The sequence below is a fragment of the Haematobia irritans genome, chromosome 2 (genome assembly GCF_050003625.1).
Source record: "Haematobia irritans isolate KBUSLIRL chromosome 2, ASM5000362v1, whole genome shotgun sequence".
In the NCBI taxonomy this organism is placed as follows: Eukaryota; Metazoa; Arthropoda; class Insecta; order Diptera; family Muscidae; genus Haematobia; species Haematobia irritans.
In genome coordinates, this window is record NC_134398.1 from 48964737 (window position 1) to 48978312 (window position 13576).

A 13576-nucleotide genomic window follows, 5' to 3' on the forward strand; every position below is an offset into this window, starting at 1 on the left:
GGCTTGCGGAGCCTCAATGAGAAGCAAATTTCATCCGATACGGCTGAAATTTGGTACATGGTATTAGTATATAGTCTCTAAGAACCATTCATAAATTGGTCCATATCAGTCCATAATTATATATAGCCCCCATATAAACCGATCCCCAGATTTGAACTCTGGAGCCTCTTAGAGGAGCAAAATTGATCCGATCCGGTTGAAATTTGGTACGTGGTGTTAGCGTATGGTCTCTAACAACCATGCAAAAATTGGTCCATATTGGTCCATAATTATATATAGCCCCCATATAAACCGATTCCCAGATTTGGTTTGCGGATCCTCTAAGAGAAGCAAATTTCATCCGATCCGGCTGAAATTTGGTACATGGTATTAGTATATAGTCTCTAAGAACCATTCATAAATTGGTCCATATCAGTGCATAATTATATATAGCCCCTATATAAACCGATCCCCAGATTTGAACTCCGGAGCCATTTGGATGAGCAAAATTCATCCGATCCGGTTGAAATTTGCAACGTGGTGTTAATATATGGCCGCTAATAACCATTCCAAAATTGGTCCATATCGGTCTATAGTTATATATAGCCGATCCCCAATAACACAAAAATTGTTCCATATCGGTTCATAATCATGCTTGCCACTCGAGCAAAAATAATCTAGCAAAATTTTATTTCTATAGAAAATTTTGGCAAAATTTTATTTCTGTAGAAAATGTTGTCAAAATTTTAATTCTATAGAGAATGTTGTCTAAATTTTAAATCTTTTGAAAATTTTGTACAAATTTTTTTTCTCTAGAAAATTTTGTTAAAATCGTATTTCTATAGAAAATTTTGTCCAAATTTTACTTCTATAGAAAATGTTGTCAAAATTTTATTTTGTCAAAATTTTATTCCTCTAGAAAATTTTGTCAAACTTAATTAGATACTATTTAATCGGCCATTTTAAGTTTAATATATACCACGTTTGGACTACGTGGTATATATTACGGTATTAGGAAGTTTTATGTACCTTGCCATCGGCAAGTGTTACCGCAACCCAAGTAATTCGATTGTGGGTGACAGTCTTCAGTAGAAGATTCTACGCAATCCATGGTGAAGGGTACATAAGCTTCGGCCTGGCCGAACTTACGGCCGTATATACTTGTTACCATTTTGCATAATATATATTTTTTGGAGGAGTCGGTGATCTTCTGCATTTAAGGGTTAAGACACTTTTGTGATTGAAATTTTAAAAAATTAAAACCTTTATTTCACTTAAAATGCATATTAATTAAATTAAATTACTTTTGTGAGACTATAACAAAAAAAAGCCAGCAAAAATGTTTAAAAATAGAGAATTTGGAGGTATTTTCCTTACCTTTTTTCCAGTAAAACTTATCGGCTGTTTTTAGTCACAAACAACTCATATATGCGGTATATTGTACCATATCAAATAAAAGTGTATTAGAAACAAGTGAGTAAAGTAGAAAGTCGGGCGGGGCCGACTATATCATACCCTAAACCACCCCTACTGAATTAGTAAATATAAGCCTTTGTGGGGTATCATTGGTATAGGTTTTGGAGAACATAAAGGGGGGTACATGTTTATGGGTGTCTTGTCACAATCTGAGCAGAAATGTCTAATATTAGGAACTATAGTTTATTTTGCACCAAAAGAGTTAGTATACCACTAATATTGAGTCCATTATTAAATAAAAAGAGGAAATCGGTCAATTAGTTGTGGGTAATAAATCCAAATTTCTGCAAATAGGGCAAAAGATTTATTTAAGAGCTACATGTAAGTCTAAATACGATCAGCTAGTACATCAAAATTTGAAATTTGAATAACATAGCTTAATAAATAAGAGTATTATTATATATATTATAATAAATAAGAGTATTATGACAAAATCGAGCAATGAATATATATGGGACCTATATCTAAATCTGAACCAATTTGTATAATAGTTTGCAGGTATGATTGATACCACAGAAGGTCACTTTGTGTAAAATTTGAGTACGATCAGTTAATAAATGAGGCCCCTATGATCAAAAATAAGGTTATTAGGGGCAAATTTGTCAAAATCGGGCGATACATATATATGGGAGCTATATCTAAATTTGAACCGATTTCGATGAAATTTTGCTCATACAGTTAGTGCTATAGAAGATTACATTTAGCCAACCTTGGTTACGATCGGTTGATAAATGAGTGTTTTACGGCCAAATTTGGCAAAATCGGGCGATACATATATATGGGAGCTATATCTAAATCTGAACCGATTTCGTTGAAATTGCGCACATACAGTTAGAGGTATAGAAGATTATATTTAGCCAACTTTGAGCACTATCGGTCGATAAATAAGGGTTTTACGGCCAAATTTGGCCAAATCGGGCGATACATATATATATATGGGAGCTATATCTAAATCTGAACCGATTTCGATTGTTTTTGGCACATATTGCCAGTACCATAAAAGATTAGAGTAAGCCAAGTTTGAGTAAGATCGCTTAATAAATAAGGTTTTTATGGCCAAATTTGGGAAAATCGGGCGATACATATATATGGGAGCTATATCTAAATCTGAACCGATTTAGATGAAATTTTGCAGACTTGAAGAACGATGAAAAAGATTACTTTTTGCCAAATTTGGTGACGATCCATTTGAAAACAAACGCAACGTGACCCCATTTGTCGAAATCGGGCGATACATATATATGGGAGCTATATCAAAATTTGATCCGATTTCTTCCAAATTCAATAGCGTTCGTCCTTGTTCCCAAGAAACTCCCTGTACCAAATTTCATTAAAATCGGTTAATAAAACCGGAATCCTGTGAACAACAAATACATGGACAGACGGACGGACGGACACCGAGCGCTAGATCGACTCAGGAGGTGATTCTGAGTCGATCGGTATATATTTTATGGGGTCTAAAATCAATATTTCTGGTAGGCACATTTTTAGGCCGATCATACTTATTATTATACCCTGACCACTATGTGGTTTAGGGTATAAAAATCTGTAAATGAGTTAATGGTAATCGGGTACATTTTTGCTTATTTTACCAACGAGGCTAAAACCCATTCTCAATCTCTTGCAAGTTTTTGCTGAATAATTTTTTATTGGAAAAGTACGCTAATAGACCTATTTTTGTCTAATTTTTGTCAATGTTATTACATTTCATTCCTAAACTTTAGATTTGTTTTTATGGCATAGTAACGGATATCATTGTAAATGGAAAAAGCCAAATTGGCAACTGGCTGCAGCCAATTAAAACAATTCATATTTTCAGAATATAATTCTGTTTTGTTAGAATTTTAAATTAATTTCTTATTTAATGGCGATTTCATAAATTTAAATATGTTTCAAGATCACTTTTAAATAATTCTCCATTCTTGGGCATTTTCACATCGCCGAGAGAGACAATAAATTTGGGACTTACCAACAACTTTCACAAAGCCATATTGTGTTTTGGCTGTCACCGTATTTATTTGGCACATATACCTTCCTCGATCCTCTTCCTGGACATTGTTGATGTGGAGGAACCATGTCCGGTGTTTGTCATGTTTATCATGTGTGACACTAATGCGGGGATTACGTGTAATTACATGATTATGTACGGTCAGTATGGCACTTTGCTCGAAATGCATCCACGCCACCTGTAATTGGAAATGAGACACAGAAATGATTATAACACCTTACCCAGAAATGTCAATTCTAATACCGAACACACACAAACACACACACACACATGCATTGTAATTCAATTGTAGTGGAAGCTAATATACATATATAAGGAAAATAGACAGAAGTGGAAGCTCAAATAGGGAAAGTTGTCGAGGACACTTCATTGATAGGTAGCGCGGCATAATCAAAGTTATAAAACGGAACTGTTGTAATAGCGCAGAGATATGCAATGTAAGCTGTAGGATATCAAAGCTAAATGACTTAATCACACATGAAGCGTAATATAATATGTAGCCATACCCAGAAAAAAAACCTGATAAGTATATGCTAGAAATTGATTTCTCTTCTGGGAAAGGAAATATTAGACCAAAGAATTTTTTGTTTGTTGTTAAAGTTGTTTCTCACAGACTAAAAAATATTATATAGTGTGGAAAGTTCGACCAAGCCGAATCTTATGTACCCTCCACTATGGATTGTGTATAATTTTCTACTAAAGACTATCTGACACACATTCGAATTACTTGTTTTTTTTTGTCTTCTAATGTTTAACTTAGTCCAAATGGAGTCTAAAACAAGTAAGTAAAGTAGAAAATGGAGCAGGGCCGACTATACCATACCCTAAACCTCCACAACTGAATTAGTAAACATAAGCATTTTTAAGAGCTATATGTAAGTATAAATACGATCGGCCAATACCAGAGACGACCCCTATCAAACGTTTTTAGGGTTGCGACTGCTGTAGAATTGTAAACGTCGTAAACGACAATTACGCGTTGTAAATATGGAAAAAGTAAAAAGTCGCTTCTGCTGGGCAGCGAATTCAATGATATCCAAGATTATGATATGTTCGAAGAAGTTTCAATTGTTAGGAACATTCATACACACAGAGAACATATTGGTTGAAAATTGATTGTTGTAATAAAAATTCTGCATCTACAATGAAATCACAGTTGTGTCAATCAATTTACATTATTTACAACCTTAATTCGTTCCTACTGCCATTTGACGATTATTATTATAGAGTTTTGTTTGTAATACAAGTCAAATAGATGTCTGAACTAAATGTCTCTCTTTTTAAAAAAATTGATTGAATTCGATACGCTCAACCAACGTTAAAAAACCTTCATAACTGTCATTTAGTATTCAGAACTTACAATTGATATTCACAACCGAATTCTTTTGGAAATATTTTTCAAATGTCATAAATATTGTTAAAAATTATTCAATGTTGAAGGAAAACGTGTCTTTTCAATTTAAAACAATAAAAATTACTGAAATCAGAGTATTTTCAGCCGGTTCTAAGTTTATTTGAACTCTTGGTGGATTGCCTATCAAATATTTCCATGAACAACTCGCGCAATGTGAAACTGTTCTAAGTACACCATATTCGATACGAGTCATATAAACAGTTCCTATCTTCAATTGTTTGGGATCGAGTTTTAGATGTGGAACTATTTTATAGTGTTAAAAGGTAAAAGTTTGAACCATGTTACAAATTTAAAGCGGCTCTAATGGGAAAATTCATGTCCACGTCTGTCTTTATCTATGGAACACCTAAGGAAGTGATGGTGGCGAGTATGTTCTTATTTATTTTTTAAAACTCCACACTAATTTTCTGATTTAATTTGTTGCATTTTTAGACTGGCTATGTCATCCCATTTATCATGTGCTCAGTTCGGACGCCACTTATAAATACTTGTATACTAAGAGTTCCAAAGATTTAACTACCATTGCCTGTCAATTCTGCAATCAATGCTGGAGGGTGTACTTTCAAAGGTGTATATTTTTTAATTGTTAATGTATTGTAATTTTATGTACTTTTCTATTATTCAAAAAATATGAATAAAATACAATATTCTGAAGGAAAAAATCATTTTCAATTCAGTTAAGGTGGGTGATATAACCATATAAAGAAAGGAGCAACGACCAATTCTATCGTCTAATACAACCAACTCTATATATAGTATTAGTTGGATTTTCCATAATTCGATTGAGTCGACCGAATTTGTCGGGTGTCACAACTGCTAACAGAAGGTTGCTGCAACTGCCAAAAGGAGGTTGGCAATAAATTCGGTTATCACAACCAATCTGTATTCTCTGTGTAAAGTTATTAACGGATATAAAAAATAAACTAGAAAATAGATTTAATTCGATGGAAGAATCCCAGCCAAAGTAATGTCCAACTCGATGGTGCATTAAACGTGACGATCTATACAAAATGTTATTTTTCTATAGAATATTTTTATAAAATTTTATTTCTGTAGAAGATTTTTTTTTTCAAAATTTTATTTCAATATTTTTGAAAAATTTTATTTAGAAAATTTTCTCACAATTTTATATTTATCGAATATTTTGTCAAAATTTTATTTCTATGGAGAATTTTGCCAATTTTTTTTCTGTTGAAAATTCTGCCAAAATTTAATTTCTATACAAAATTTTAACACAATTCTATATCTAATTTTTTTCTCATAATATTATTTCTATAGAAAATTTTCAAAATATTACTTCTATAATAAATTTTCTCAAAATTTTATTTCCATGGAAAGTTTTCTCAAAATTTTATATTTAAAGAATATTTTGTCAAAATTTTAACACTATAGAAAATTTTGCCAACATTTTATTTCTATGGACAATTTTGCCAAAATTTTATTTCTATAGAAAATTTTGAGAAAATTTTGCCAGAATTGTATTTTTATATAAAATTTTGTTTCTACAACAATTTTTTTCAAAATTTTATTTCCATAGAAACTTTTCTAAAAATTTTATTTCTATATACAGTTTTATCAAAATTGTATACTTACAGGCACTTTTGAGAATATTTTTTTTGTGGAGAATTTTTCCATAATATTAGTTCTTATTAGTATTTTGCCAAAAATTTATTTCTAGAGAAAATTTTGTCAAAATTTTATTTCTATATTTGTTTCTATTTCTATTTGACACAAGATTATTTCTAAAAAAAAATTGTTTCATAATTTTATTTCTATAGAAAATTTTTTGAATTTTTATTATGAAAATTATTTCTATAACAAATTTTCTCAACATTTTCTTTCCATAGCAAAATTTCTCAAAATTTTATTTGTATGTAGAATTTTGCCAAAAATTTATTTCTATAGAAAATTTTGTCAAAATTTTATTTCTATAAAACATTTTCTCAAAATTTTATTTCCATCGAAATTTTTCTGAATATTTTATATTTATAAAATATTTTTACAAAATTTTATTTCTATAGGAGATTCTGTCAAAATGTTATTTCTATAAAAAATTTTGTCAAAATTTTATTTCTATAGAAAATTTTGTTAAAATTTTGTATTTATAGAATATTTTGTCATTTATATTTTTATATGGATATATAGATTACATCTATAGAAAATTTTATCAAAATTTTATTTCTGTTGGAAATTTTGTCATAATTTTATTTCTGTAGGAAATTTTGTCAAAATTTTATTTCTATAGAAAATTTTGTCAAAATTTTATTTCTATAGAAAATTTTGTTAAAATTTTGTATTTATAGAATATTTTGTCATTTATATTTTTATATGGATATATAGATTACATCTATAGAAAATTTTATCAAAATTTTATTTCTGTTGGAAATTTTGTCATAATTTTATTTCTGTAGGAAATTTTGTCAAAATTTTATTTCTATAGAAAATTTTGTCAAAATTTTATTTCTATAGAAAATTTTGTCAAAATTTTATTTCTATAGAAAATTTTGTCAAAATGTTATTTCAATAGAAAATTTTTTCAAAATTTTATTTTTTATAGAAAGTTTTTTCAAAATTCGATTTCTATCGAAAATTTTGTAAAAATTTTATTTCTATGGAAACTTTTGTAAAAATTTTATTTCCATGAAAAAATTTTGTCAAAATTTTATTTCTTTAGAAATTTTTGTCAAAATTTTAATTCATAGAAAATTTTGTTAAAATTTCAATTCATAGAAAATTTTGTAAAAATTTTATTTCTATAGAAAATTTTTTAAAAAATTTATTTCTATAGAAAATGTTATCAAAAGTTTATTTCTCAAAATGTTATTCTATAAAAATTTTGTCAAAATTATTTTCTATACAATGAAAAAATATTTACGTGATATTAAAGGCTACGCAACCTAAATTTTTGGATGCGAAATTAACAAAATAATAAGGACAAATTTCTTTAAAATTATTAAATTTTAATTAAAATAAAGTCTATAATCTTTGATTCAAAAATTTTTTTCATTAATTTTATATCTATAGAAAATTTTATCAAAAGTTTATTTCTATAGAAAATTTTGTCAAGATTTTATTTCTATAGAAAATTTTCTCAAAATATTATTTCTATAGAAAATTTTGTCAAAATTATTTTCTATACACTAAAAAAATATTTACGTGATATTAAAGATTACGCAACCTAAATTTTAGGATGCGAAATTTACAAAATGTTAAGGAAAATTTCTTTAAAATAATTATATTTTAATTACAATAAAGTTTATTATTTTTTTAATAAATTTAGGAAACAAAATTTGCAAATTTGCGTCCCTCCGTTAAAGTCGCATATCTTTGAACTAAGGCTAATTTTCCTTAAAGCAAGGAAACATATTTTTGATTTAAAGAAATTGCCCTTAAATTAAATGAAATATTTAGACTTTAATTTAAGATAACAACGCTTCAAATATAGGCTACGACTTATTTTTAGGATTTAGCGTCTTTGGTTTTAATTTTTTTTTTTTGAATTAAGAAAACATTTTTTACTTTGAAGTATCCGTTATCATTTGGATTTTTAAACTGGCATTTGTGTGTACGTGAGTACCTTTAGTAATAATTTATTGGTCTATTTATTTATTGGTGTATTGGTCCCACATTTAAATCCAGATAGATCGCTAAAAAATTTCTTTATTTTAAAGAAGCCGCATCTTTGGCTCGGAATCAATATCTTTAAGGGAAGGTCAAAATCTTTTGATCCAAGTAAACTTTTTTTGAGTGTAGAAAAATATGTCAACAGTTTATTTCTATAGACAATTTTGCCACAATTGTATTTCTATATGTAGCAAATTTAAGTACCTCTTAGCCGGAGAGGAAGATTTTGAAAAATCTACCAAACAGAAAAAATCTACCATTTTTGGTAGCAACCGTGACTATGGTATGAGGAAAAAGGAAAAAGTGCATAAAAGGTAGAATTGGTCTCATTAGTTCGATTTGATGTAAAAGCATTAGTCGGTACAGCAAGTTTTAAAGGGATATGTGGTCAACTTTTACATAAACTATTGCACAAAAATCGGATTTGTTGCGAAACATGGTACAAGAGTTGTACAAAAATTTAAAAAGTATGAAAAAGTATTAACGCTTCCAAACCTTACATAACGAAAGTTCTCACTTCATGGTTTCCACGTTAATATAACTAAACTTTTTTTCTTATTGTATACGGAATAATTTATAAACTCCAGAAACTGCGGATCTGGGTCTCTTAGCTCAATGCTTAGCTCATGAGGCGATCCCATTTAACCGTAGACAATAATAATTCGTCTTAGGAAAACTTTTAATTTCTCCATTAATTTGACGTTATTGTTTCAATTCATTTTCTAGTTCTTCCATAAGCTCATCCCACGGTTTTATCCATTTTATCGAATTTTATCACGTGCATTCTTGTGGGCAAAACAAGAGACACAGGATACGAGGAATGTAATATAACTAACGATGGCGACGATAAAGATTTGAACTTTGTTTCAAAGTTCAAGCATATTAATTTGAAATGTGGTAAAGGTGGTTTTTATAGAGGAGCAGAAAGTTTTGGCAACCTCAAATTCAACTCATTCGTCGGCAGTGGCTGTAGCAATAACTTTCAATGACATCTACGTTCTATATGTTTGTGTGTATATGTGTGGGTTTGTCATTGTAGACAGATATGTGAATGTGTGAAGAAGGATATAAAAGTATACAAAAAGTAATTGTAGCAGTACAAGTGTGATGTGTGTGTGTGTGTGTGCTGTTGAATTTTTGTATCATTTCGAAAGGTGTTAAAGGAAAACTTGGTCCATAGCTCTTTCTTCTATTTTTTTCATTTAGGGGGCGACGATGAGATTTTTCTTTATTTCCTATTTCTTTTGCCTTTGCCACACATTGTTGAAGTCATCAATTTTGTTGGTGAAAGATTAGTAAAAATGTGGCAACAAAAAAACTTGATCCTTTCCGAAAATTCTAAAGATACAGGCATAACATCCCATGCAATGAATCAAACAGTGGGTCACAACGAAAGTGAGTGATCATTTAGTGGTCAATATCCTAAAATGAAGTGGGTAGAGGTGGTTTAACAATATTTTCTATACAAATAAAATTATGGTTGACATTAGGGTTGTCAGATTTCTATAAAAATTCATTATTTGCATATTGAGAGACTTTGAAAGCCCGTTTTGGGACAGATCTACATATAACAAAAAAAACAAAAAAAGTTTTGACAAATTTTTCTATAGTAATAAATTTTCGGCAAAATTTTCTATTGAAATAAAGTTTTGACAACTTTTTCTATACAGATAAAGTTTTGATAAAATTTTCTATAGAAATAAAATTTTACAAAAATTTCTATAGAAATAAAATTTTGCAAAATTTTCTATAGAAATAAAATTTGGAAAAATTTTCTATAGAAATAAAATTTGGACAAATTTTTCTATAGAAATAAAATTTTTACAAAATTTTCTATAGAAATAAAATTTTGAAAAAATTTTCAAAAGAAATATAATTTTGACAAAATTTTCTATAGAAATAAAATTTTGACAAAATTTTCTATAGAAATAAAATTTTGACAAAATTTTCTATAGAAATAAAATTTTTGAAAAATTTTCTATAGACATAAAGTTTTGAAAAAAATTCTATAGTAATAAAATTTTGACAAAATTTTCTATAGAACTACAATTTTGACAAAATTTTCTATAGAAATAAAATTTTGACAAAATTTTCTATAGAAATAAAGTTTTGACAATATTTTCTAAAAAAATAAAATTTTGACAAAATTTTCTATAGAAATAAATTTTTGACAACATTTTCTCTAGTATTATAACTTAGAAAAAATTTTCTTTGGAAACAAAATTATGCAAAATTTTCTACAGAAATAAAATTTTGACAAAATATTCTATAGAAATAAATTTCTTCAAAATTTTCTATAGAAATAAAATTTTGGCAAAATTTTCAACAGAAATAAAATTTTGACAAAATTTTCTACAAAAAAAAATTGACAAAATTTTTTGCAGAAATATAATTGCGACAAAATTTTCTATAGAAATAAAATTTTGACAAAATTTTCTACAAAAATAAAATGTTGACAAAATTTTCTGCAGAAATAAAATTGCGACAAAATTTTTTATAGAAATAAAATTTCGACAAAATTTACTATAGAAATAAACTTTAGAAAAAATTTACTATGGATATAAAATTTTTACAAAATTTTCTATAGATATACAATTTTGAAATAAAATTTTGAAAAAATTTTCTATAGAAATAAAATTTTGACAAAATTTTCTATAGAAATACAATTTTCACAAAATTTTCTATAGAAATACAATTTTGACATAATTTTCTATAGAAATAAAATTTTGACAAAATTTTTTATAGAAATAAAATTTTGACAAAATTTTCTGTAATAATACAATTAAAAAAAAATTTTCTATTGAAATAAAATTATGCAAAATTTTCTATAAATTTTGACAAAATTTTCTACAAAAATAAAATTTTGACAATTTTTTTTTTGCAGAAATATAATTGCGACAAAATTTTCTATAGAAATAAAATTTTGACAAAATTTTCCATAGAAACAACATTTTGACAAAATTTTCTACAAAAATAAAATTTTGACAAAATTTTCTGCAGAAATAAAATTGCGACAAAATTTTTTATAGAAATAAAATTTTGACAAAATTTTCCATAGAAATAAAATTTTGACAAAATTTTCTATAGAAAAAAAATTTCAAAAGTTTCGATAGAAATAAAATTTTCGATAGAACAAATATTTTTATATATAAATGAAATTTTCGGTAGAAATAAAATTTTGACAAAATTTTCTATAGAAAAAAAATTTCAAAAGTTTCGATAGAAATAAAATTTTCGATAGAACAAACATTTTTATATATAAATAAAATTTTCGGTAGAAATAAAATTTTGACAAAAGTTTTCTATAGAAAAGGGCTGTGTCTAATTCTGAGCCGATTTTGATAAAAGTTGACACGCATTATCAAAGACTTTGTAATTATAACAAGATGTCCAAATTGTCTCTTGTTCTTGAAAGATAAAAGTGCACGACTTTAGGTTCACACACGTTCGTTATCTATTTTGCTTGCTTGAAGGTTTCTTTGCAACATTTTCTTCAATTCCTCTTTAAAATTGTATTCGTAACAATCATGTGTCTAAATAGCTGCGTTCGGGGGACCAATAATGTATAATAATTTGTGACTCTAAAATTTTTCTTTTAGACAAAAACACGAACAAAAAGAGATAAAAAACCAACAATTGACAAATAAAGAAGTTAAAAGAGGGAAACATTTTGAATTGGCCGCTACTACGGGCGTGTTTCCAAATTAAAACTCTAAAGTAAAAATTCCTATTTTCTCAGAAAAACTGTAGAAAACTTAACGTAGAAAGAACACCAGGGAGCATAATAGACATATCTTAATGATTTAATGACTTAAGGTGGGTATTAAGTTCCAGTTTAGCCGTTAAAATTGCCATTTTTATCGTCATATAATTATAAATAAACCATATTAGTCATTACGTCTTATATGGCAATGTAATTTGTAAAGATACGGTACCAATAAATACACAACAAAATAAAAATAAACACAATTTACTTGAAATAATTTCATTTGGCATAAATGTTGAATGAAAAGAGTGCAGAAACAGGCCTATTAACCAAATTGAAAATTCTTCATTTTCTTTTCTTTTTTAGATTCGTAACATCATACCCATTTTTTTTTACAACTCTCTCATACATGTATGAACCTAAACTCATGAGCCTATTGGAAAAAAGAGGAAGCATATAGACATCTTGTTATTTCAGATAATCTTTGCGCATAATGTTACTAAAATTTTTAATTGAACTCTCAGGGCAAAACATCAAAAATTTCGAAATTAAACTTTTACCTCCGTGGTCATATGAATCTAAATCGGGCGAAAGATATATATGGAAGTTATGTCTAAATCTGAATCTGAATTAACCAAATTTGGCATGTGTTGCAACAAAGTTAGTCCTACTGTCTGTGCAAAACTTCACGTAAAGCGGACTGAAATTTTGACCTCTTGCAGATACAATGTACATATCTCTAAATCTGAATCAATTTCAACTAAATTTGGCATGCGTAGTAAAAATGTTATTTCCATTCCCTTTTCGCAATTTTAATTAAATCGGAGGAAAATTTTGATCTACGGTAATCATATCTGTAAATCGGAAGACAGATATAAATTGGAGCCATATCTTAATCTGTGCTGATTTCAACGAAATTCGGTGTGCATATTTATAATGTTAATTCTACTCCCTGTGCAAAATTTCACGTAAATGGGAACAAAAGATTGGCCTCTGGCCTCATAGGAGTGTAAATCGGGCGAAAGCTATATATGGGAGCTATATCTAAATCTCAACCGATTTCAACCAAATTCGGCACGCATATTTACAATGTTAATTCTACTACCTGTGCGAAATTTCGCGAAAATCGGAACAAAATATTGGCCTCTGGGCTCATAGGAGTGTAAGTCGGGCGAATGCTATATATGGGAGCTATATCTAAATCTCAACCGATTTAAACCAAATTCGGTACGCATATTTACAATGTTAATTCTACTGATTGTGCAAAAATTCACGTAACTCGTATTAAACATTTGGCCTCTGGGGCCATAGGAGTGTAAATCGGGCGAAAGCTATATATGGGAGTTATATCTAAATCTGAACCGATTTC

The 13576-nt window shown here is 28.2% G+C and overlaps 1 protein-coding gene and 1 long non-coding RNA gene across 2 annotated transcripts in view; one reads left to right on the forward strand and one right to left on the reverse strand.

Moving 5' to 3' along the window:
* DIP-epsilon (Dpr-interacting protein epsilon) overlaps positions 1-13576 on the reverse strand; it is a 332816-nt gene that overhangs the window by 260676 nt on the left and 58564 nt on the right. Inside the window, exon 3 of the mRNA XM_075294341.1 lies at positions 3425-3641. Coding sequence (XP_075150456.1) covers positions 3425-3641 — 217 coding nt within the window. The remainder of the gene's footprint in view (positions 1-3424; positions 3642-13576) is intronic.
* LOC142227516 (uncharacterized) lies at positions 4831-5539 on the forward strand. The gene is made up of 2 exons (XR_012719872.1): positions 4831-5244; positions 5310-5539. It is a non-coding gene; the product is annotated as an uncharacterized LOC142227516 (long non-coding RNA).